This window comes from Miniopterus natalensis, chromosome 1, assembly GCF_054644295.1.
Source record: "Miniopterus natalensis isolate mMinNat1 chromosome 1, mMinNat1.hap1, whole genome shotgun sequence".
Classification (NCBI taxonomy): domain Eukaryota; kingdom Metazoa; phylum Chordata; class Mammalia; order Chiroptera; family Miniopteridae; genus Miniopterus; species Miniopterus natalensis.
In genome coordinates, this window is record NC_142081.1 from 78,893,057 (window position 1) to 78,919,507 (window position 26,451).

At 34.1% G+C, this 26,451-nt stretch overlaps 1 protein-coding gene across 5 annotated transcripts in view; it reads right to left on the reverse strand.

Annotated features, from left to right (window-relative positions):
* RALGAPA1 (Ral GTPase activating protein catalytic subunit alpha 1) overlaps nt 1–26,451 on the reverse strand; it is a 243,060-nt gene that overhangs the window by 125,459 nt on the left and 91,150 nt on the right. For 3 of the 5 annotated variants that reach the window (XM_087823517.1, XM_087823510.1, XM_087823502.1), the window contains 9 exons: nt 19,396–20,931; nt 17,483–17,607; nt 16,378–16,594; nt 15,152–15,328; nt 6,395–6,547; nt 3,011–3,204; nt 2,658–2,756; nt 1,770–1,925; nt 342–470 (listed from right to left, as the gene is read on the reverse strand). In XM_087823517.1, coding sequence (XP_087679643.1) covers nt 342–470; nt 1,770–1,925; nt 2,658–2,756; nt 3,011–3,204; nt 6,395–6,547; nt 15,152–15,328; nt 16,378–16,594; nt 17,483–17,607; nt 19,396–20,931 — 2,786 coding nt within the window. The remainder of the gene's footprint in view (nt 1–341; nt 471–1,769; nt 1,926–2,657; nt 2,757–3,010; nt 3,205–6,394; nt 6,548–15,151; nt 15,329–16,377; nt 16,595–17,482; nt 17,608–19,395; nt 20,932–26,451) is intronic. The other 2 variants (XM_087823523.1, XM_016198437.2) reach the window with 1 other exon arrangement.

Here is a 26,451-nt window from a genome sequence, read left to right on the forward strand (position 1 = left end):
TCTTTTGCTATAGCCCATTGCCCTTTCTTTACTTTCTTCCTTCTTTCTCTGTTTCCTTACATTTACTGAATTTAAAATTCTGTTTTGCTTATCAGATTTAATCCATTTTTATAGCTCCTGGTCAATTCATCAACTAATTTTAATACTTTCTCATACTTCAGAATTTCTTATTTACTTTTTTTAATGTGAGAGATGCAACAATTCCAATTAAAATGTGAACTTTCCTGAACATTAGATTGCTATATTTTTATCAATAATAGATCTTCCTTTGTTGCTTTGTTAGTTGAGTCCTGGTTAACTAAAGTTTGTTATATTATGAAGAACAGGAAATAAAAACTTACATTGAGAAAAGCTGATGAAGCCACTCTGCCAGCTGCTACAATAAAATCCATAATAAGCATTGTGGCACCAGGCAAACCAAGTGAAAAAAATTGAGGTGAGCAGTGCTTGATGATTGTATTGACAATATCCTTAGCAATAAGGAAAGAAGAAGGAAAGAATATCACAATGTAATCTTGAGTATCAGCTAATCAATATCCTTAAAAATAGTTTTCACATGAAATAATAAAACAGGTCATTACTATATATTGGCTAATTACAAAGACTAATTTTAATTCTTCCAAATAAGCCATGCTTATTATTATATTCTGTCAAAGGGAAGTAAACTTAAAACACGTTTGTTTAACTGACACCAATAGAGCATTTTTTTTCACACTACAGAGTAAGGTGGAAGGCTCTTTGTTTCAGAGGGTTAAAAGTGAATTGCAGAGTAGTTCCTCCTGCTACCTATTTGTTTCCATACGATGACTCTCAAGGGTGAAGTTATATGGCAACTGAAGAGATTCTCTTTTTTAGATAAGTTGAAGTCCTCTGATAGGTATCTAGCATGGGAAATCTAGAGGCAGGTATTCTTGAGGGAATATTCTTAACTTGGTTATTCATCCACTTTGCCTTTGGAATTTACAATGAGAATGCTGTGTATTACGCTGCATTACTCAATATGATTTATCTTAAACAAAAGCTCTTTTTCTAGTAATTAAGACTGTCAATTTTTCTGAGATATAGGTAGAACATTGAAATTAGTTCTAATTAATGCAAGAAGTCTTCTCATTTTTCAGAAAGTGATACAATTATCATCTTTTAATATAAATTTAATGCTCTTTAAATGAACTGAAAGTGAAATTTAACCACATTTGATAAAAATGCTTGCATTACTTTTACTTTTAACTTCCCACACTTTTTAGTTTTATGGCCAGGATCTACACCCCTGAAGTAATGTTCTAGAGTCATAATTATGACTATATAACGTAATGATTGTGATTGATAAAAACGTTAAGTCAACACAATTGTCATTATGCTCATACAATTTATGGTAATGAGAAAATGTGATGTGCTGACTCTTAGAGTGGAAAAAACCTCTAACTACTGCATGAGTAGATGCACAAATCCGTATGTCTCAAGTAATATTTACAAAATGTTTAAAATGTTGTCAACATAAGCAAACGATGGTTTAACCTCTTCAAAAAGTAAACTATTTGGTATAACACTAGAGGAATGATGCATTTAATAATCAACTCAATCCCTTAACTACAATAGCTTGTTTTTTCACATTTCAAAAACAAGGTCATAAAATGAAAAAAACTTGTAAGTAAACCACTACATGGGAAAAAATTTTAATTCTAGACCTTAAATGTTAAGAGTTAAACAGAATTGAGAATCCAAAGGTAAACATATTAAAGCAACTTAATAAAAAGTGTATATATATTTACCTGATCAATATGAAGTAATCCACAATGCATTATATTATAGAAATGTGTCAGAAAATCTCTATTCGGAGAAACATCTTGTCTTCTTTTCATTGTATTGCAAATAAGTTTATAAGCGTGCAGTTTACCTTGCTTATATTTATCAGTCAACATGGTTGCCTACAATTAAAAAATACTGGTTTTAATACCCAAAAATAAATGCTATTTGTTAAATACTTAAACATTTGAAAAATATTTATCTTCATTTATTTCTATGTTGGCTTAATTTCTTTACTGAACTAAATGTCAGACTTACCTAAACAATTATCATTAAAATGAAACAAAGCAGGTATGAATAACCACAGTTTCACTTAGTAAAATGTACCAAACATATTAAATGATACTTAAAAGAATTACATCTTTAAAAATGCATGCAGCCCAGCTGGGCATGGCTCAGTGATTAAGCATTGACCTATGATCCAGGAGATCGAGGTTCGATCCCCAGTCAGGGCACATGGCCAGGTTTCAGGCTTGATTCCCAGTGGGGGGGCATGCATGAGGTAGCTGATCAATGACTCATCATTGATGTTTCTATTTCTCTCTCTCCCTCCCTCTCTCTGAAATCAATAAAGATATATTTAAAAATAAATAAATAAAAGTGCATACATTTTATGACACAAATTCAAGGTTAACATTTCATTAAACACAGTGAAAACAAATTTCTATAAAAATGATGCATCTGTACAATAATTTTGCTATACCCACTCTCCTCACTATATAACCCCTAATGACTAAAAACTAAGTGCTCTAGAAGACTATACAACAGCTCAAACATCTGTCAAATGTTTAAGACTGACCACATACTTGTATGCTAAATGAAATGTTTAAATTAATATTTTATATGTTGCTTACCTTGAAAAGCCAAGGTGTAAGAATTCTCAGTGGAGGAATCAAAACTGGTGGAGAAGGGGAGGTCAGGTTATCAGTTGAAATGCCGAGGTTATCTCTAATCTGTAATTTTCAAATAAAATGCAACAAACCTATGAAAAGTGTTCTTTCTTCCAATTTGTTTTACCTTAAATTTGAGATCATGCCCAGTATCTACCACTAACTACATATTTAATCATGGTTAAGTGACTTCATCATGGTAAGCACCAGTTATATAATAAGGAGGTAGAGGGGTGGTGTGACCATGTTATTTAAGGTTTCTGCTTCTTAATACTTTATTTTACTTTGCTTCTCCCCTTATATCTTTTCTTTTTTACCTTAGCTAAATTCTGCCAAAGTTCACAGAGGTAATCAAAAACTTGAGCATGTATTTCAGGATCCATAATAGCGTTGACATCTCCCAAAATGCCTAGCATTCTTCGCCACATTATAGTAGCGACATCAGCATGCCATCCTGTGAGAGTACCCCCTGCCATCACACTACAACATTCAGATGGAAACTCACTGATTTCTATAGAAAAAAATAATACAGAAGGGTCAGTAATTTTTCTGGAGAATTGATCACAAAAACACAAGAGATGAATTAACAATCTTAAGTATCTATAAAAGTAAATAAAAGAAATGTCAATATGCATTAGTGTTATTTTTTTTTTGATAAGGTGAAAACATTACCAGTTCATAATTCCTTATTATGGCAATAATTTACTTATTCAATAGTGCTTCTATCTATATTTACCTAAGGAGGAAATGATGAAGATACCAGATAAAGAAATTTATGTTTGACATAAAAATCATATTTACAACTACATACTCTATCTAATAACTACTTCAGGTTATGTCATCAAATATAAAATCTCTGCCCTAGCTGGTTTGGCTCAATGTTTAGAGTGTCTGCCCATGGACTGACGGGTCCCAGGTTCGATTCTGGCCAAGGGCATGTACCTCCATTGCAGGCTGATCCCCAGCCCCTGTTGGGGTGCAGGTGGGAGGCAACCAATCGATGTGTCTCTCTCACATCAATCTCTCTCTCCCTGCCTTCCACTCTCTCTGAAAAGCAATGGAAAAAATATCCTCGGGTGAGGATTTTTTTTTTTAAAAGTGAGCTATTATTATAGCCCAGCCATCATGGCTCAGTGGTTGAGAATCAACCTATGATCCAGAGGATGGCAGTTCAATTCCCAGTCAGGGCACATGCCCAGGTTGCGGGCTCACTCCCCAACTAGGGGGCATGCAGGAGGCAGCCGATCAATGACTCTCTCTCTCATCATTAATGTTTCTATCACTCTCTCTCCCTCTCACTTCCTCTTTCTGAAATCAATAAAGACATATTAAAAAAATATATATTTATATATATATAAAATCTCATGCTAAAGGCAGCTCCTGTAGGAAGTCTTTATAAGCCAGTTTTTTTGTAGTTAAAATTTCCAAAGAAATATATTTCACAATTATGTCAGACCTAATATTAAAAGGAATATCACAATGACATGGAAAAACATATTTTTACTAAAATGTAAACATAATCTAAAATTTCCATAATTATATTTTTGGTTATTAATATTTGAAATATTATATGTAAGAAATATAGGTAACCTTGGATCTTAGTGTCATTTCTATCACTAATTATTTGATGTACAAGTTATTTAATAACCTCCCTAAGGCTACACTTTATCTGTAAAATAGATGGTTTAGCTGGAATATCATTACAGGTCTACTCCAGCTTTAAAAAAAATCTATTAATCTTTCTTTAAAAATTTTTATTAAATTTATTGGGGTGACATTGGTTAATAAATTATATAGGTTTCAGGTGTACAATACATTAAAAACCCATTATTCTATTCAATGTATATAGTAAAAATGGCAAAATCATTAGAAAGTCAGTAAAAAGTTTTCCTGCTTGATAAAAATCTCAATGTACTGATAACTTATGTTTGTTAGTATATGTACATCTTTACTCTTAATGTTTACCTTTTTTCTCTTTGCTTGTAAAGCGTACAACTGATTATATTAATAAAAAGCTACTGAGTAGTCTTTCGTAATAATAAAAAATAGGCTTCTGGTCTAAATTCACTAAAATAAAAGAAAGCCTGCAGTTTTAACTATCACTGTTAACATCGCCCCTCCCTACAGACCCTTCATAATATAGTTATAAATCAACTACTTTGACCCTAACTTATCCTTCTCAAAGTAAACAAAATATTAAACGATTACAAAGCAAGCAACAATGTGTGTTCCTTTTCTTTAACATCCTCACTGAGGATTTTTAAAAAACTGATTTGAGAGAGGAAGAGATAGAGAGAAAAACATCGATGTGATAGAGAAACATTGATCAGATGCCTCCCATATGTGCCCTGACCGAGGATCGAACCCACAATCTTTTGGTGTACAGGACGATGCTCCAATCAACTGAGCCATCTGGCCAGGGCACAATGTGTGATTCTTTAAATCCTAGGTTGGGCTGGTGGTGGTATGAGGTAGCTACAAAGGATATTATTGGGATAACCGAGGAATTTAATTATGAACTAAAACAACAGTGATACATCAACATTAAGTATCTTGAATGTGGCCATTATATTGTGGTTATGCAGGAAATAAATGTACACTTATTCTTAGGACATGCTCACCTAAGTATTTAGGTGTGTAGTCATTCACTCTTAAATGACTCAGAAGGAAAACATTTAAAAAAAGGGATGGTGGGACGTTTTTTGTATGCCTGTGTACGTATTTAGAAAGGGATAAAGTGGCAAACATTAGCAACTGGTGAATTTATCTAAAGGATTTATGAGTATTCATTTTACTAGCCTTGCAACTTTCCTAAAAGTTTAAAATTTTTTCCAAATGTCAGGAAGAAAACTAAAAAGAAAATATTGCAGGCCAAAGGATGAAAAAAAAAGGTCAGAAACAACTCACAACAGAAAATTAGGGCTATGTAATTCTAAGGTAATTGCATATTAAGAGTATCTTAAAAAAAAAAAGCCAGAAGTTATATGGATTAAAATTTCTTCCTTTGGTCAGAGAACAAATCTGCTGCATTACCAATGAAACTGGCATTTTGTATTTATTGTAAATATCTCAACAACTATGTCCTTGACCAAATTTGCAAAATGACTTATCTTGATGCTTATTACATCATGTAGGACTTAGCAAAAATTTTTGTTTTTAAATTTATAGTTTCTAAGGTTTGCTAGTTACTTTTTAACATTTAGTTAAAAATAAAAATACTTTGCTTGGATGGCCACTTTTTAATTAAATTTAGTTGAAAAGTTAGTGATTTGATCAACTGATTCACTGAAAGCCTGATTAGCAAATGATAATTCTACTACTTTCTCCTGTGAACCACCAGGTTCTTCAGATACAACATTAAGAATAATGATGCCAAATTATGTATTTCCTGCTTTAGGAAATGAATGGCACTATATCAATGATAATATAACACACAAAATTAATGCAGTAACTAATACTAGAATTGTAATAAACTGTAATAAAATAACAAATAACGAAAATCTGAGTATAAATATTTTTTTTAAGAGTAAGAAAAAAATGTTATAGTAACAAATTTCCAAAAGACCTAGAAAGGTCCAATTACAAAATAATAAATAATATGTATATAATACATAATCAAGTTTAAGATGCCTTATTTTAAGATCTTTTAATACTAATGCCCTAAAAGGAGAAATGGCAAATATCTAATTTCCAAATATTGCCTAGGTCATCTGGCGTCTGAAGAACAGAGTGGTGGAGCTTCTCATCAAGTTGCAGATCTTTCTGTTCCATATGTTCTATATTCACTGTGGAAGGAGAAGGTGTTTGTGACCTGGATCCCAGAGCTGAATGAACTGGAGAAGCACTTTCTGAACCTGTAGATATAATTTCATAAAATTAGCATAAAGAGGATATTCAATGCCCTCTACCTAAGATGTTATGCTTAAAGCGCCAATGAAACAGAAATTAAAAACATCAAAAAATTTAAAAAGGTTACAAATTAACCAAAAAGGTAAAACATTATACAAGACTTTGTATCCAGGGGCCTCACCTCATGTCTACCATGGAACTAGTATGGAATCGGAATCAGACATACCAGTTAATAGAAGCCATCAGTGAAAGCAAAAATCCTTACTCACATTCCTGGTTCAGCTATAGAGACTCTGGTACCCACCGCCATTCTATTTCATTTACTTCAATCTTGGGGCAATTAGAGAACTTGCTCATTGGGCTCTATGTGACACTATGGTTGCTCACCGGAATTACAGTGGTCCCAGTCTTTAGTCTCCCTCTAACCCCTATCCCTTCTTCCCAATCCATTCTCCATAAGGCAGCAAAAAAAAAAAAAAAAAATCTAAAAAGTAATCTACTCGTGTTACTCCCTCATTTAAAATCCTTCTATGGCGTCTTAGTGGACTCAGCATAAGCCCAAACTTCTTAGTGTGATTTTCCAGTCTTTCTGCAACTTTCTTACTGCTCTACTATCCCTCTAGTACAGCAATTTTCAACCTTTTTCAATCTCATGGCACACATAAACTAATTACTAAAATTCTGCTGTATACCAAAAAAAATTTTTCTGATCTGACAAAAAAAAGGTATAATCTTGATTCATTCACAACGGATAGCTATTGTTCTGTTGGCTGTTGTCATTTTTTTTTTCTTTAAATATGTCTTTATTGATTTCAGAGAGAGGAAGTGAGAGGAGAATTAGAAACATCAATGATGAGTGACTGATTGGCTGCCTCCTGCACGCCCCCCACTGGGGATCAAGCCTGCAACCCAGGCATGTGGCCTGACTGGGAATCAAACCTCAATCCCCTGGATCACAGGTTAATGCTCAATCACTGAGCCACGCTGGGTGGGTTGCTGCCATTTTTTTTGTTTGACAATCTAAGTGAAAAGGGGTAGATCAGTGCCCCTGACTAAATACCTAGCTACTGCATGTTTTAAAAATTCTTGCAGTACACCAGTTGAAACTATTTGCTCTAGTACTTTTAAGTTCTAACCATAGAAAGTAAACTGTTATTTATCAGAATGTATCATACCCCTGGCCTTTTTCACATTTTCCTGTACATGGGACCCTAAGCCTTTTCTTTTAGGTCTGGTTAACTTCTATTTATTTTTCAGGTCTCAGCTTAGACACTACTCTGTTATAAGTCCTTGTTTCTCCCTGTTATATCACTTATCACAATGACTTGAAACTGCCTTAGTTTTAAATATCCTTCAATAGCAAATATACTCTGTAAGAATATGGATTGTATCTATGTTATATTCTATAGTATTGCCAGTGCCTAGCACAGTGTCTGGCACATAGTAGGCATTCTTGTTATTTTAAATTACATATAGCATAAATTAATATTGTATTGAATATTACAATATTATGGTGGTAGTTGTAGTGGAGTGCTGCTAGTATCAAGCAAGTAGTTAAAATACTAGGTCTTTTCATTATATTTTTAAGCTTCTTTCTAGCAGAGGCCCTAGCTGGGTAGCTTAGTTTGTTAGACAGTTGTCCTGATACAACAAGGTTGCAGGTTCAATCCCCGGTCAGGAAACATATAAGAATCAACCACTGAATGCATAAATAAGTGGAACAGCAAATCAGTGTTTCTATCTCTCTCTTAAAAAAGCAATTAAGAAAAGCTTCTTTCTAGCAAAGAAATACCAATATTCTGTACTCAATGATCATAAAACTCTCCCCTTATTACCTCTTTTCATACAATAAAGCAAAAAGCACATAAATTAAATACATGTGTATTATTTTAGTCTCATAAACATGTCATTCCATATTATTTATATAATTTTTAAATGTAACACAATAAATGCCTTAAAAAGTACATATGGAGATATGAGTGTCTTACTGAATGATAATTATATGACTCCATCTAGGTTCAATTATGATACACAGTAAGTAGTTGCTAAGTTTCCTTCATTTGGGATTTGGTGTAAATTCATATGATAGAAAATCATGTTAAAGGACAGCCACAGAAACTTAAGCACACTATACCTTAATACAAACACAAACTGCAGAGGGCATAATGAAAACAATCTCCTTAATATTTATCAAAAACTTTTAAGTATGTGACCAAAAAAAATTAGTCTTGTAGTCAAACGCTTTCCAGTACAAATGAGTATCTCTTATCTCCACGTATTATCTTCATGTATAAAAATCTGATTCATTTTTAAGAAGTGAGACTTTAAGTAATATTTTATTAAGATTAGCTATTACAAAATCATTACTTCCTTTAATTTTATTAGTAATAATCTATATAATGGCCGACTTATAGGCATTCTCTTCTTAAATAATTATTTTGGTTTTGTTATAAGTATGTACATCCAAGATGTAACATTAAAATATTATTTAAGAGGGATTCCAAGGTGGCAGCAGATGAGTGGAAGCTACACTGACACTCTCTCAGGACCGAACTGGAATTACAACTAAAATCCAGAAAAATCATCCTGAATAATCAACTGAAGACTAGGTGGAGAGCACCCTCATGACCAAGGAAGTAAAGTGGAGCCACACAGAAACTGGTGGGAAGTGTGGAGGCGCAAGAGGGCTGGCTGGGCTCCCACAGGCAGCAGCTGAAGGTCAGGAGGGATATCTCAGGTGTGGGGGGTTCCCACTGAGGACTCTGGGGTTTAAACTCCAAGCTTGGCTTCCCAGCCAAGAGCACCAGAACTGAGAAAGGTGCCCACATAACATATGGCTGTGAAAAGCAGCCGGGTTTCTGTCTGCCAGGGAGAGATGGCTGGAAATGCAGGCACCCTCTTAAAGGGCCAATGCACAAAGTCTGTATGCAGCTACTCAACTTAGGCTCTGGCAGAAGGTAGGCAGAGTGGATTAGAGCTGTGTGAGGAGAGTCTGGGATTGCTAGCTCAGGGGAGTAGAGCTCAGAGGGCAACCAACTGGATTCCTGTACTGAGTCATTTCCCCACGTAGCAGAAGACATCTTTCTCAGGCAGACATTTACCACCCAAGCAGCTCTGGCCTGGGGGGGAGGGGAAGCAACTGCCCCACCCTGTTGTAAAACCTCTTGCCCCACCCTGTGGAGTTTCTACAGGCTGAGGCTCATTATGAGACTGAATAAAATTCAGCCTCTGGGTGCTCAGAGTCTTTATCTGATTTGCTTCAGAACCTAGAGCTTGGAGAAGCAGACCTTGCTGCATATCTTGGAACATTTCACCCAGCCCCAGCAGGGAGAACCACAAGTTGTGGAGTGCAGAAAGCTTCAAACAGGTTACTCAAGGCCAGTCACAAACAGTGTCTGACACTGGCCTGCACCAGAGACCATCAAAAACACTGGGAGTCCTAGTAGATCTACCTAATACATAGAAACAAATACAAACTGACAGCCAAAAACGGGAGACAAAAAAACAAGCCCCCAATGAAAGAACAAAAGAATTCTCCAGAGGAAGAGATAAATGAAATGGAGATAAACAATCTATAAGATGTAGAGTTCAGAATACTGATCATAAGGATGCTCAACTGCATGAGAAAAGAAATGGAAACTATGAAGGAAATTAAGAATAATATAAGAATAATATAATAGAGTCTAGCCAATGTGGCTCAGCAGTTGAGCAACAACGTATGATCCAGGAGACTGCAGTTCGATTTCCAGGCAGGGCACATGCCCAGGTTGTGGGCTTGATATCCAGCAGGGGGCATGCAGGAGGCAGCTAATCAATGACTCTCTCATCATTGATATTTTTATCTCTCTCTCCCTCTCCCTTCCTTTCTCTGAAATCAATAAAAATATATTAAAAAAAAAAAAAAAGAATGACATAGTAGAAATAAAAAATACATTGGAAGGAATAAACAGCAGATTAAAGGAAGCTGAGGATCGGATCAGGGAATTAGAAGACAAGATAGAAAAAAATCACTTAATCAGAGACACAAAAAGTAAAAACAATAAAAAATCTGGAGGACAGTTTAAGGGAGCTGTGGGACAACATAAAACCTAACAATGTTCACATCATAGGACTGCCAGAAGAGGTAGAAATTAAGCAAGGGTTAGAGAACCTGTTTGAAGAAATAACGGCAGAAAACTTCCCTAACCTGGTGAAGGAAAAAGTCACACAAGTTCAGGAGGCACAGAGAGTGCCAAGCAAGAAGAACCCAAAGAGGCCCATGCCCAAACGCATCATAATTAAAATGCCAAAACTTCAAGACAAAGAGAGAATCTTAAAGGCACCAAGAGAAAAGCAAGCTGTTAAGTACAAAGGAGCTCCCATAAGGCTGTGAGCTGATTTCTGATCAGAAACTCTACAGGCCAGAAGGGAATGACATGAAGTATTAAAGGCAATGAAAAGCAAGGACCTGAAATCAAGACTACTCTATCCAGCAAGGCTATCATTCAAAATAGATGATGAAATAAAGAGCTTCCTAGACAAAAAAGGGCTAAAGGAGTTTATCACCACCAAACCAGCAATGCAAGAAATGTTAAAGGGACTGGTGTAATAAGAAATAGAAATAGAGAGAGAAATACAGGCATAAAGAATTAAAATGGCAATAAATAAGTACCTATCAATAATAACCTTAAATGTAAATGGAATAAGTGTTCAATCAGTAAACATAGGGTAGCTGAACTGATAAGAAAACAGGACCCAAATATATCCTGTCTACAAGAGACCCACTTCAGAACAAAGGACTGACACAAGCTGAAAAAAACAAAAACTTCTGGCGGACTTTAAGGGAGAGATCAACAGCAATACAGTCATAGTAGGGGATTTTAATACCCCACTGACTTTACTGGATAGATCCTTCAGACAAAATATCAAGAAGGAAACAGTGACTCTAAATGACACACTAGATCAGATGGATTTAACTGACATTTACAGAACATTTCACCCAAAAGCTGCAGAATATATAATCTCCTCAGTGCATATGGGACATTCTCAAAGATAGACCACATGTTAGGACACAAAACAAGTCTCTACAAGTTCAAGAAGACTGAAATCATATCAAGCATCTTCTTGGACATGTAGGCCATGGAATGCTATGCAGCTATAAGAAAGAAGAATCCCTTACTATTTGAGACAGTATGGTGGGACCTGATGCATATTATACTAAGTAAAATAAGTCAGTCAGAGAAAGACAAGTATCACATGATCGTACTCATATGTGGAATCTAATGAACAAAATAAACCAATGACCAAAATAGATCCAGACACACAGAAGCATGGAACAAAGTGAAGAATCTCAGAGGGAAGGCAGGGGTGGGTGCGGAGTGATTAACCTAAGAACTTATATGAATATATGCATAACCCATGGACACAGACAACAGTGTGGTGAAGGTCTGGGGCTAGGGAGGGGGGTGGTTTGCAGGGTGGAGGGGATCAATGGGGGGGAAGGGGGATATCTGTAATACTTTCAAGAATAAAGATAAATTAAAACATAAATAAAATATTATTTAAAAAATTTTTTAATCCTCACCCAAGGATATATATTTTTTAAATATGTTTTTATTGATTTCAGAGAGAGGAAGGGAGAGAGAGAGATGGAAACATCAATGATGAGAGAGAGTCACTGATTGGCTGCCTCCTGCATGCCCCTTAGAGGGGATCAAGTCAGCAACCCAGGCATATGCCCTGACCAGGAATCAAATTGTGACCTCCAGGTTCATCGGTCAACACTCAAATACTGAGGGACACTGGCCAGTCAAGGATATTTTTTAATTGATTTTAAGAGAGAGAGAGAAACACTGAATGGGTGCCTCCTGTACGCACCCCATCCGAGGATCAAACCTGCAACCTAGGTATGTGCCATCACTGAGAACTGAACCTGGTCCAACCAACCAAGCCACCTGGCAAGGGCTAAAATATTAATTTTTTTAAAATAAAAGTATTGTTATAGAGATAGTCATGTCCCCAAAACAAGCTATTTAGTTTTTGTTCTTAAGACCTATGAGGATTTACTTTGTAGTTTTGAAAAAAATATAGGAAAACAGAAGGATATTTCAGGACTACTAACATCTGTTGATAGAATACAGCTATTCTTAAAGTTAACAGTGTGATAACACATTTAAACTTCACCTTCAGAAAATACTGTGTTAAATTGTTTGTATATTGAGTATATAAAATTGTATTCTTTGCTGAATTTTATGTCTTCTTAACAAATCAATCCAAGACCTGGGTTAGTTTTTTAGAAAAACACCCCTGGCACTATTAATAATAGCCCTGATTAAGATTAGAATGCCTAATAAAACTTCCTAATAGAGTCCTAGAAATAGGCACTATGTGTAGCAAACATATGTTACATAAATATTAAAAATTCTTCGAAATTGAATTAGTTAAAAATCATTGTGAGGCAAAGGCCTGCAGTAAGTTCTCTAAATACATCAAGTTTTACTTTCAGAACTTTGTGTGAAACTTTATTTTTGATAACTAAAAAGAAATAAGAAAGAAGAAGTGGGGTCATACTTCCTTTACTATTATAATCTTTTGAAGACGCAATAGTCTGATTAATAGCTTAAAGAAAACTAGAATATGGTTTGTATGGGAAATATCTCTAGTTCACTGAGAGCAAGATGTTTAGAAACTCTTCCCTTCAAAAAAATAGCTGGCCTCCAGATTAATTCAGAGAGATATATGATGCGATTCTTTTGAGTCTCAGGCTGGGAGGGTTATCAGGTAGATCTCTATAAACTACTGACAAAACTTCTCAGGCATTTTATCATTCCTACTTTGAAATTCCACTCTTCAAGGTTCAGTAATCTCTCTACTCTGTCCAAAAATTAAGAGTTTTGATAATATTAAAATGTGTGCCACAGTAAAACATAAAACCCTACATTTTTTATTCACATATTTTAAGTGTAGTTATATAAAATTGGCAACTGTACATAGTCATGTACTCAAAACCACAATCAAAATATTTAACAGATCATCACCATTAAAACCTTTCTTATCCCTATTTCCAGTTGATCCCCTTCCCTGACCCCAAGTAATCACTGATCTGCTTTGTCACTACAGTTTTGTCTCTTCTAGGATTTCCTACAGATGGTATAATAAAGAACGGTTATGTAGGCTTTTGTATTTGGCTTCTCTCATTTAGCATGTTTTTGAGAGTGAGTTATGGTTTTCACATATTAACATTTAATTCTTTTTTTATTGAGTACTAGTCCAATGAATATTCAATGAATAAATACATAACAATTTGATTATCTATTCACTGACTGATAGACATTTGGGTTGTTTTCAATTTTTAGCTATTTGTGAATAATGTTCCATGAACTTTCTCACACAACTGTCTGAGGTAAATACCTAGGAATAGTCATTTGGTAAATATATGTTTCATTTTAAAAGATATTACCATATTTCTGTAGTATGGCTCTATCATTTTGTATTCCCATTAGTAATGTATGATATTTCCAATTGCTCCAACCCTCTTCAACACTTGGTATTGTCAGTGTTTTTAACATGAGCTGCTTTTATTATGTGTGTAGTGGTACCTCGTGGTTTTTATTTACGCTTCCTGATTACCAATAATGTTGATATCTTTTCATCTACATTTATTTATAAGAACTACAGTAAAAATTGTGCATTATAAAACAGAAATTTTCTGTTATTTTTCTTTGAGTAATTCAAATTCTGTAATAATCCAGCTACTAATCTCACCCATTGGCTCTTGTCCTCTACTCAGCTCCAATTCTTTAATCTGTCAGGCTAAAGTTCTTACTTATCCTCTAACAGAAAAGATGTGGAAGAGGTAAGCTGTGAAAACAAAGGATGGGTTTCTGCCTGGCCAGAGTATTCCATTGGCCAAATTTTATATTTGATTTGTAAGAGAAAATGTGCCTAATTCAGACATGCAGAAATCCCTGCTCCAGTCTTGCAAGTTCCAGCCAACCTCAGGATGCAAAAACCATCCAACTGATATTTAAACTGGAAAGGATAATCACCTGCCGAAGGGCATCAAACAGCAGTGGAAACCAGAGTGAATCTGGCTCCTACAGTGGAACTCCTGAACTATGGGCCACTAGCTGCTCAGGCTCCTGATGGTCACTGCACTAACTGCAACAATGTTACCCTGCATTTCACGACTGAATTTCTTGCACTGACTAGTCATGTTATCATTGGGTTTGACCACACATGAACAGTCGCTGAAAAAGATAATTTACTGTATAAACACAGAATATTAGTGTACTGAAAAACAGGCCTAATAGCCAGTACACTTACATTTTCCATAATACTTTGCCCAGGAAATCTATAAAAATCTAGGCTTTCTGAAAGACGATGAAAAAGGTTGAGTGCAGTAGTTCTGAACTATTTTTTTGGTTATCTATTTAAAAAATGCTGCAGGAAATGCTCTGATGCAAACATACACAAAATCAAGAACCTCTTATTTTAATTTTTTTCTCCATTATTACATAAAGATAAGTAAAAAAATAATACTTAAATTCTATAAAATTAAATTCTAAACAGATTCTTTGGTGGCTTTTAAAAAATGCATTTAAGGAATACATTCCCTTGAGTAACTTTACCAGTAACCGTGGCAACTTCAGCAGAGAAAGCTTGTTGATTTAGACTGCTTGTTTCAGAATCTATGTGAAGCGTGGTCAGACTAGCCACTTCTTGCTCTTCAGCACTCTGATGATGACCAGAACCTGAATCCATATCAGCAGAGGACGCAATTCCAGTATCAGCTCCAAAGCCAAAATCTATAGGAAGAAGAAATACCAATCACAAAACAAAAATATTTACAAAAGAGACACAGCTACTTCAGCAAAATGATTAAACATTAACATTCCCCCTAAATCTATTCTATTTATATACCACTCACACAAGTGTAAACAATGTTAATACTTGGAAGTTTATATTTAGAAACAATTTTTTAAACATTCTTATAGCTAACTATTAACAAAAAACGATAAAAGAAAGACAACCAGATATATCACTATTCTTATCCATGTTTTCTGATAGCTGGTAATATACTTACTGCTTTTCAAATGTTTTATCATCTCTAGTACAACTATATATAATAAAAATAGCACATATATGGATAATAAAAATAATTTTTCCTTTAAATCATATTCCCAGTCTTGAGATTAGAGCAGTATATAACCCATAAGGGTGGCAAACATGTAATTCTCCAATGTATCTCCCAGTTCTTCACAAGGTTTTGACTTTCTGTTTTAAAATTTTGGTACCCTTTACTGACTGCCAAGTGTAATAAAGAATTACAGCAGAAAAGCTATATGGTAGTGATAAAATACCAAATAATATCATTGATGTTATTTTAACATGAAGCAATTATTCAAGGAAAGTTCTGGGTACTGTAGCATTGAACATAATTGTACTGAACATACTGAAGTACTGAACATAACTACACAGTGGTTCCCAAATATGAGTATATAAAACAGTGCCAACTCATAACCATGACTACCTGTCCTTTATTTTAATATCAAGTCCATCCTAATTTTTTTCCTTTCTACATTTTAGGTCTTAAAATATTATTCCATTTTATGAAAACACAGTGAATTTTGTTTTCTTAAATGTCTTTAGTTTGGCAAAATAAAGTGGCACCAACTTGAAGTGATTCCCTAAACTTCCTTTGGAATTTCACTGAAAAATGAAATAAAAATATGTGGAAACCCCTCGTCTAAGTAACATTACAGAGAAAGGTGATGGTCATGTGATTCACAGTCAGTCTAGAACAGAAAACAATCAACAAAAAACCAATAATGTTCAAATAGAAAAAGATACTTGCTGTCAAATTTTCGGCCATCATATTGGAAAGCACTGAAAGAATCCGAATGACTATCTGAGCTGATAAGATCACTGCTGCCTGCACTGGCAGGAGAAGTCCATTCTGAAGGTACACCTGGGTCATCAATAGGGCGCATTTGGTTCTGCTTGTTTAGAATATCAGGGAGGTCTTTGGGAATTTCAAGGCTGCCTGGGCTACTTCCTCTTCTTGTCATAGTCTAAAAATTCAAGAAACATTTACCATTTTAAAAAAGTTCTTAAGTTCTAATTAAACATCTGAACTCTTTCATTTCCAAGAAAATTGAAGTAAGAGGGGGAAAACACAGTAATGGAGCAATTTACATTAACTGTAAATTAATGGAGCTGGGAGCTGGAGCCTGAACTACCGTTGGTCTGCTTAAAGTAAAGACCCAAATATAAGATGGTGCTGGGCCTGAGACTCTTAAGCCTCAAAAGGATCCATAAAGTAAATATAAGTTAAGAGAGCATGAAGAGCAAAGTATTCAAATGGAAAACAGAGAAGCAGTAAGAATTGATAGTGAAGGGAGGAAAGAATGCCATTCTATAATGATGTCATTCTATAACTACAGTGATTCTATAAAGATGTCATTCTATAATGATTCCTATAATTTTTCCCACTCAAGAAAAAAACACCAAAAAACAACTAAGAAAGGGAAGGAAATGTAATGGACCTGCAGACTTTCATTAAAGATAAGTTGAGAAGGTAGAAAAGGATATAGGGGAAATAAATGGTGATGGAGATAAATTAATTAATTTTAAAAAAAGGACAAGTTGAAACCCAAATGGAATAAGACCATTCTAAAAGGCAATTTCACATATATTCATCTTGCCTTAACAATTAAGTATTATTAGGGATAAAATTGTTTCTATTTTCATTTTGCCATAATTCTAATACTCAAAATAAAGATAACTTTAAAATCTATTTCAAAGTTATCTGTAACTAAAAAGGGTTAAATTTGGAGGGAAGGCTGTTTTGAATAAAAATTTCCACATATGTATTATATATAGATGCACATAGGTCTATATCTTTTAGATTCTCTACCCTCCTCTCTAAAACCAAATAAATAAAATAAAATAGCACTTACAGAGGCATTACCACTTCGAAGTCGTTCTGCTATAAATTCATCCATCAGATCAGGAACATTAGCATTGCTGCTGCCAATATCACTATTAAGAGGAGGCAGTTTGGGGCTCATGTCCTCTTTATTGACTAAAAATAAATAAATAACTATATATAGTAAGGAAAAACTTAACGGCATTTTCTAAATTTGAAATGAACAAGAACCACCCAAAACAAATTACCTATGCCATATCAATTATTTGCCAAACATGCATTTATAAATAATTTCTCTCCCTTTAGATTTAACTTTAAGAATTAGTAAATTGATATTTACTTTATTTAACTAAGCAAATTGTTAGTCAATCTTCAGTATAACCTTAAACAGCAAGAAAGCTTATAGATAAGCACTAGTTGGAGTTAGGTTAATATTGCCTATAAAGAAACTGGTATATTTATCTTTCTTTCTACCTCTATTCTTCTATTTAGCCTTAACTTATAATTCCATTTTTCTCAAAAGAATATTTGCAAGAAATATATCCTTTGAATCTAGCAAATTTTTTTCAGTGGGACATAAATGCATTTAAATTTAGATATTTATAAATTAATTCTATAATTTTGACACATTTCTATTCACTACAAAATCTAATTTTATTGCTTTAATAAAAGAGATTTTCAAAAAGATTTTTTTCTAAAAAGAAAAGCCCAAAATAGTTGTCTTGATTTTTTTACCTTGATGTTTTAATGACTACATTCTGATTTACATTACCAAGAAAGTGTTAAACTTGGAAAATTAATTTATAGAAAATAAGATAATTATTTCACTATTATGCTGTTAAAAAGTTTATTCCTCTGCAATTAAAAGACAATCAGCACTGCTTATATTCCTAATTAACTACAAAGCATTTCAGGTTAAGAAAGTACACTGATCAAGAGCTCATTGTGAAATACCATTATCTTTATATTAATGGCCAGGCTTTGCTAAGCTGTCAAATACTGCCCTCAAGTGGCATTAATGGCTCAATGCAAGATGCATTCATTGTTAATCATGCTAACAAAACCATGTTAAACAAATGAAATCAAAACCTACCTTACTGCTGAAAGTTAATTTTCTATATCTGTAAAGTTATTTTAAATTTGAATCAAGATAAGACAGTTATCATAATCTTACTTTTTGTAATCTGTCCATAGAGGTTCCATATTTAAATCATGATTGGCCATCATGAAACCTTTATGTACATCTAAAATCTCAGAAAAGAGAAAGTAACGATAAGTGTTTCAAGGACATAATTTGCATTCTATACAAATGAATGCAAAACTAAAAACCTTTAGCTTGTTTGGAAATCACTTAAATAAAAATTAACTATATCCATTTCGAGATTTAAGATATAATTTCCTCTTCAATTAGTTAACCGAAAATGTTGGTGCTGATTGTAGGACCTTGATTTCCATTATGTTACATAATGTCAAAGTAAATTTCTACCAAGAAAAAAGATAAAACCAAATAAATCAGCAGTAAAAATAAATGAACTCAATGATATAGCTAGTGCCCTTTTAAATATAAACTATAGGGGGCAGGGGTGAAAGTATTCCAGCTCCTCAGAAAACTTAATTTCAAGGCTCATGTAGTACACAATCAGAAAAATATTTGATATAGGACAACCTTTGAAAGGTTATTAAAATTTTCCTGTATCTTCCTCTTTCCTATCTTGTTCAGCAGCAAAGAGGTTTAACTAAATGCCTTATAAGGGAAATTAGTAATTTAAATAAACATTTTATGCTGGGAAAAATACAGCTGGGAAAAGGCGCATGCATAACCGAACAGAGAGAAAGCAGTGACCATCCCAAAGCTTTTTGATTGCTTATAGCTTGCTTCAGTTGCATTAAGCCAAACTGGTGCTGTCTTTCTCCTTTTGCGCTCTGCACATTGTTAGTGCTCACCTGCAGCTTTCCTTCCAAAATAGCCCATTACATGACTGTACAGATCCCTCAGTGGAGCCTCTGGTGGCATTCTGTTCTGCCTCTGTGGGGAAACATTTGCCTTCGGCTTTGAAAGAGCATGTACAACAGTTTTATAAACGCCACCCAGGGAGCCCTGCGGTAGTCCTGCCTCATGACTTGATGATCTAAGAGTACTACGGCTACCTAACTGATTACTTGCAATTCCTTCCTTTTGTAATACGGTGGAAATCTCTGTAGATTCCTTAATTGTTTTACTACTTACTGATGTTGTACTAATTGTATTGAGAGGTCTGTACACACCAGGTTTTACTAGCTCTGTAACACTATTTGAACTGGCATGGGGGTTGCTGGCGTTGCTATTGCTACTATTGAAGCCACTGAGCTTCCGCAGTCTCATCTTCCATGGAGCCTCTTTGCTTTCCAGAGGATTGTAAAACTGAACTGACTCAGTAGATGGTCTAAAAGTAACATGAACACTATTTCGTTTTTTAGTAGCAATTTTCATGATTTTGGCTCTATGAGTTACTGTTTCAGACAAGCTCCTTTTGGTTGGAGAAAGCTTGCTAGTGTTTGTAACATGAGGCATTCTACGGTTAACAGGTGCTTTTAGTGTGGTTTTCTTGGCATGCATAACATGAGGGGCAGGTTTTTTTTCATTAATTTGCATATCCATAACCTTTTCAACTAGTGTTATATCTACACAGGCATCTAATTCTGTGGCTGCTTGTCTATACAGATACTTCCTCTTTTCTTTATCACAAGGGCTACCTGAACTAGGTTCTGATGACTGTTTATCACTGTTTAGTTGCTTAGATTTTTCAGAAGTTTTTGTTCTCATAAAACTATCTAATTGATTAGATGCAATATTACTCATGAAGACAGATGAGTTTTGTTCTTTTTGAAACTGTATGTTTTCAGGAGTTCCAACAAAAGAGGAGATATTTTCTAATTTACTTTCTTGGTCTAAGTATTCTAATTTATCTAAGGATGACCTTTCATCCCTATTTACTGCAACAATCACTTCCTGAGAAGCTGCATTTTTACCTAACTCATTTTTACTGTGATTTTCCTGGTTTTCCTTAAAATATTCTTTCAGGGAGGAAAGAAGATCGTCATCTCCTTCAAGGTCAATGTACTGGATTTGTTCAAAAGCTGAATCTGCGAGTTCTACTGGATTTATTAAGTGACAAAGATGGTCATATATGCTATCACCAACTTCCAGAGAAGACTCTCTACTATGAGTATCAGTGATGTGGCTTTCAGTGGATCTAGTTATTGAAGAAGCCTCTGTGGAACTCTGCAAGCTTGGCGCATGACGGGATGAACTGTCAATGACAGGAACTGCACCTTTGGCTCGTTCAACAGTGAATGGTTCCAAGATGTCAGAAGTGCTGCTACTTCGAGGCAATGGCTGTTCCTCATTCAAAGCACCAAAAACTTCATTCCCAGTGTCTTCACTTTGTGAAAAATGTCTGACTCTACTTGGGCGGGGAAGTATTTGAGTATCATCAATATCTGTAAAAAAGAAAAATTACAGAGTAGAATGATATGAATATGAAAAATAAGTATTACTTTCAACCCTAATCATATGCTTAAAAATAAAAAATTCTAACTTTTTTTTGTAAGCTCAATGAAAGAAAATCTATTAAAAATACAAATCTGTTTTTAAATAATGATGGGCACAAGCCAATACAGCATGTAGTGTCAATGAATTAGAAAATTACCAGAATACATTTTAAAATGTTAACATGCATAGAGACAGTAAGGTGATGAAACATTTGGAAGTGCAGTTTAAGATAGAGCTGTGCCAATAAATCAAGCAATTCAAATTGCTATTCAGTTTTTCCTACTTATTTAAGTTCCAAGTAGAAAAACTAGATCTTAACATAGAAAGCTGATACAAATACACCACTGGAAAGTCTTATAAGGTCTCATAAATTCCTGTTTTCTTCCTTATCAGGCAAGAGCTTTCATCTTTTCTTCAAATATTGCCTATCTGTTTGATCACGTTACAAATGAAAATTTCCACCCTCCTCCTAAACCTCTCTTTGTCAGGACACTATTTATCTATTCTCTGAGGTGTTTTACTTTATTATAGCATTAACATCTATTCATCTCTATCAAATAAAATCAATACACTTTAAAAAAACTAATTGTACCTTTTCTTTTTTGATTCAAACACCATTTAATCCACTAGGAAGAAACCTTCTCTGCCTTTCACTGGCCTTTTCCATTAAACCACCATCAAACCTTAAAAACTGTACCTATGTTTTCTTACATCTTTTAAAAAGCACAGATTTTACAATAAAAGTGGACATTACAGATTGTCTACTTAAATCTCTTACTGAGGAAATTAAGGCCCAAAGAAGTGAAGCCATTTTCTCAAATATATAATCACAGTTTGAGAAGCAGTCTCAGTGTTCCATGTTACTGCACTGTTTCTGCTGCCTGAAGTGCTAAGTATACATGGTAAATCCTCAAAAATATTTATGAAATTAATTACAAAATAAAAATACTATTTAACTGTATAGATATAAACAAATTAGAAGTTTTAGAAGTAAAATACAATGTCTTTGAATCCACCATGGCCTTTATATTACCTAGAAATAACTACTTTTTTTTCAGAAGCCAGCAAAATAAAATGAGAAAGGACAAAGTCAGGAAGTCAGGTGCTGCTCTCATCAGGCTCGTACACAAAGGCAGAGTAGCAGAGCTACACATGCACAGTGCAAACGAGGAGCTTAGGTGCAGAGCAAGGCAGGTCTTGTCCAAGGTCACAAAGTAATTTACTGATGGTGCCAGGTGTAGAGCTTAGTTTTCCTACTTTAGCCTCTGTTTCCTCATTTATAAAATGGGGATTGCAATTCAAAACATTTTCAGGATTCATGCTATGGATGAAAGGAGGCTGGTCTTTTTGCTATTTCATTCACATCATCCTCTTTGTATGAGGTCCAAAAGGAGCCACTTTATACCAAATTCAGATCAAGAGAAATTTGTATCATGCCAAGGTTCCACTATATTTCTGAAGAGAGACATTTAGACTCCCTACATAGGTCAAATATCAGCTAAATTTCTTTTATCATTGAGAATATAATACAAATTAAAAATGAAAGTTGGCTTTCTCCTTCATGCCCTCCACTTAGAAATTCTTCTGAAATGTAAAACATCTAAGAATCTTCACATTTATGCATGTATACTTATTATTTATTATTGCAGCAGGTAACTAATGCATACTTGTACATCTTGAATGTAAGTACTTTGGTTTGTTATATCTCTCATTATTGATAAGAACCTCTGCGTAGAAGACAGAGATTATATTCAAATTGCACAAAATATTCTAATAAGACTTAGCAAAGTTTATGACAAATACTGTGTAACTTTTCTATAAAAATTCTGAAGAATTTTGTAGTTGGAATTTTATTTTATCAGCTCCAAATTAAAAACCAAGATCTCGTTATTAAAATTTAATGTTATGAGACTAGCAAATAAATGAACTGCAGAACAAAAGTAGTTTTAATTTTCAGTTTCTTTCATTGATATTTCACTCACTCTAAAGAAGCCAATAAAAATTACTACAAAGTTCTGTTTTTAGGAATTTCTTCCTAAACTCAGTCTTCACCTTGAATATTAGAAAATTTAACCATTTATTTTAGCCTAAGTTTTTTCCTAAACTTGTAACCACATATGAATATCCAAAACCTTTATGCAAGTTTAAAAGAGGGCTTTAAAAAAATCAATATTTTTCTATCAATAATACCACGTTAAATAATTTAAATTTAAACAGAAAACTTTTTGAAAGTTTTAAGCTTTAAATATAGTTCTTACATGAGCACATGACAATACTAATTGCATAAAATCAAAGAAAATAATTGCTAAACAGAAAACCAATGTCAGCACTTGCATAATTGACCCTAATAAGCCTTTAATTGAAATACAGTAAAACCTCGATACAATGGGCTAATTCCAGTGAGGGAGTGTCCGTTAAAGCCAGAAGCCTGTTATATATATAACAAAGTAGGTTTTCTGAATGCACGTGTTAAAAAATTGACAAATTAGTTAGTTTACCTGTTTTTATTTATGTAGACATGTTTGTGTAATTAAAATTAAGTATGTATAAAAAGTTCAATTTCACAGAAAAGTTTTCTAGATGTATTACAGTAATTTTAAATTTATACTGCATAGGTCTAGTAAATACGGGCATTCACCAGTCACTGACAGTAAACAAATGCACACGGCTGGGGCGGGGGCGGGGCCGGGGCGAGGCTTGGCACACGAGGGATCATTAGCCAGCAGGTGTTCAAACTGCTGCAGAAAGTCCTGCACTTGACAACAGAACCAATTACCATGCTCAGTGCGGTGTGATCTCGTGCTAATCACTCCACGAACATTGTTTACAAGTGGTGACTCTTGGATTTAAATATGTAGACTATAGCTGTAGATATGTAATATTTCTTTATGTTGGTGAAATTGCTAGTGTTTTTTCCAACATATGGCCTAGTCGCTAAGATTTGTTAAAAATAACAGTGAACTAATAACAACAATAACAACAACAATAACCTGTTAATTTAATTATAAGCAAATCTTGGTTAAAAGCATTTTAAAGTCAACAGGGAATTTTCACATATGACATACGGACCAGAAATTTTGTCCGTTAAATCTGAATTCTGTTAAATAGAGGTCCACATAACCGAGGGTTTACTGAATAAATGAACTTTATGAAGAAGAAAAAGGCCAAATAATAGCTATACCATATATAGTCTTTTCTACATGCTAGGCACTGTTCTAAGAATTTTACATATATTAACTCATTTAATCCTCATAACAATTCTGTGAAGTAGGTGTTATTATACCCATTTTATAGATGAAAAAACTATTTAAGTGACCTGCCTCCAGTTATACAGAAAGCGGAAAGCTGGGATTAGAAGGAAAATATTAGTGCATGTACTTAATCTCTCAAATAATATTTATATATTTACAAAATAATTCATTAATTTTTTAAGTTGGTAAAAATTATATTATAAAGCAGCACAGTGAGTTATCTCCATAAAGATAAAAATCTTAGAAATCAAAACTAAGTGAAATACAACATTTGTAAATTATACAGAAGAAAACAACTGATAGTTTGTTATTGGATTGTTTGAAAATAATGGTGGCATCAGGTTAAAACAAAAATGGCCTTCACAATAATTTAATTATGCTGCTTATATTTTACCTTAAAAAATAACAGCCTCTAAATTAAATTAGTTTAACCTAAAGTTTTAGTAACCACTGAGTGAGCAAAACAAGAAAAAATTCTGTTAATAAACTAAAAAATATTTTTGAACACTGAGAAAATGTTTCCTATAGAGTCTACAAAGTACTGGTAATGTCGGTTTTATCTTGGGTTTCCTTAATAATGTTTAACATTAAAATTTTCTGAATTAAAAAGTAGTTTGTTCTGAATATTCTGCTTCAAAAAAAACTTTGCTATTTCAAAAGAAGCTGCAAATTAAAGCATATTACCTTCTAATGTGTAAAAAAATCATTCCTTACACTAGAATTTGTTTTGTATTTTCATAATATCCCCACTGCTTAAAATAGCTCGTCACAGAGCAGGAGCTCAATAAACAATGGTAGAAGGAAACCATGTCTTTTATATTAAAATTAGTCGTCTCTAATTAGTAAAATATCAAATTAATTCCTCAGGAATAAAAAACTTAAGTTATAATACTTATATACCACTAGAAAATTTTAATAATTTCTAAAACAAGGTACAGAATCAAGTGCCAAAATCCCTTTTACCAAAGTTAAATTCTATTACCAGGTGATGATAATAGGTATCAGTAATAATACATATTTTTACAGCTCCTGAATTCATAAAATCATTTATATTAGTACATTGAAATTGATGCCACTCTGAAGCTCAAGATTTTTTTCTGCAACTGCCCAAGGGAAATGACAATGTCCTTTATGTAATTTTTGCCTATTTGGGCAACAATGGCAATGTACCTGCAAGGTAGGCAAGAACTGCAGAGCATCTATGTTTCCAATTTTACTAACAGACGCTAGTAAAAACTACATCTTCTTAAGACTAGGTGTTCAATCTGTAGGTAATTGAAAGCAGTACTTACATCACTGAAATCATGAAATGACTAAAAAGCAACAAACCAAGTTTAATGAATTTTAATTTTAGACCACTAAAATTTAAACCACTAAGCTATCTTTTACCCTTCTAATAATTTTCCCTGACTCTTAAAATTCTGGAAATAGACAAATGACCATTGATCATCTTTTATGGTAAGAAAATTATACTGTTTAATTTGTTTATAAACATGTTATATAATGCCATGGTTAAGTTAGCTTCAGATTTTTCCTGAGATGCACTTAAAAAAAAATTAACAAATTGTCTCAGCAAAAAAATTCTAACTTCGAATTATGCTTGAACCAGCAGATTATAGGCAGAAAGCTGTGAAAGATTACTATCTCATGTTGATAAGAAGAAGAAAGAAGTTGCCCAGTCAGTGTGGCTCAGCGGTTGAGCATCAACCTATGATCCAGGAGATCGTGGTTTGATTCTGATCAGAGCACATGCTGGGGTTGAGGGCTCAATTCCCAGCTGGGGACGAGCCGGAGAAAGCCAATCAATGACTCTCATCATCGATGTTTCTCTCTCTCTCTCTCTCTCTCTCACCTCTCTCTCTCTCTCTCTCTCTCCCTCTCTCTCTCCCTCCCTCCCTCCTCTCTCTCTCCCTCCCTCCCTCCCTCTCCCTCTTCTCTGAAATCATTAAAAACATATTAAAAAAAAAAAGTTCTTTGTATAAAGAACGGCCTACTTGTTTGATTAGAGATGAGAGGGAAAGTTCTCTTCCTGATCAGGCAGAATTTAGGAACAGATGGGATGTGAGAGATACCATCTTCTTTCTCCTAATACTCAAAAAATAGAAGTAGAAAGATATTTTGCTGTACAGAGCTCAATTCAAATAATGAAGCATGTTAATAACATTAGCAGTCTATGTAATATGGCCTGGACAGACTAGACTCTGAGGTAACAGCAAC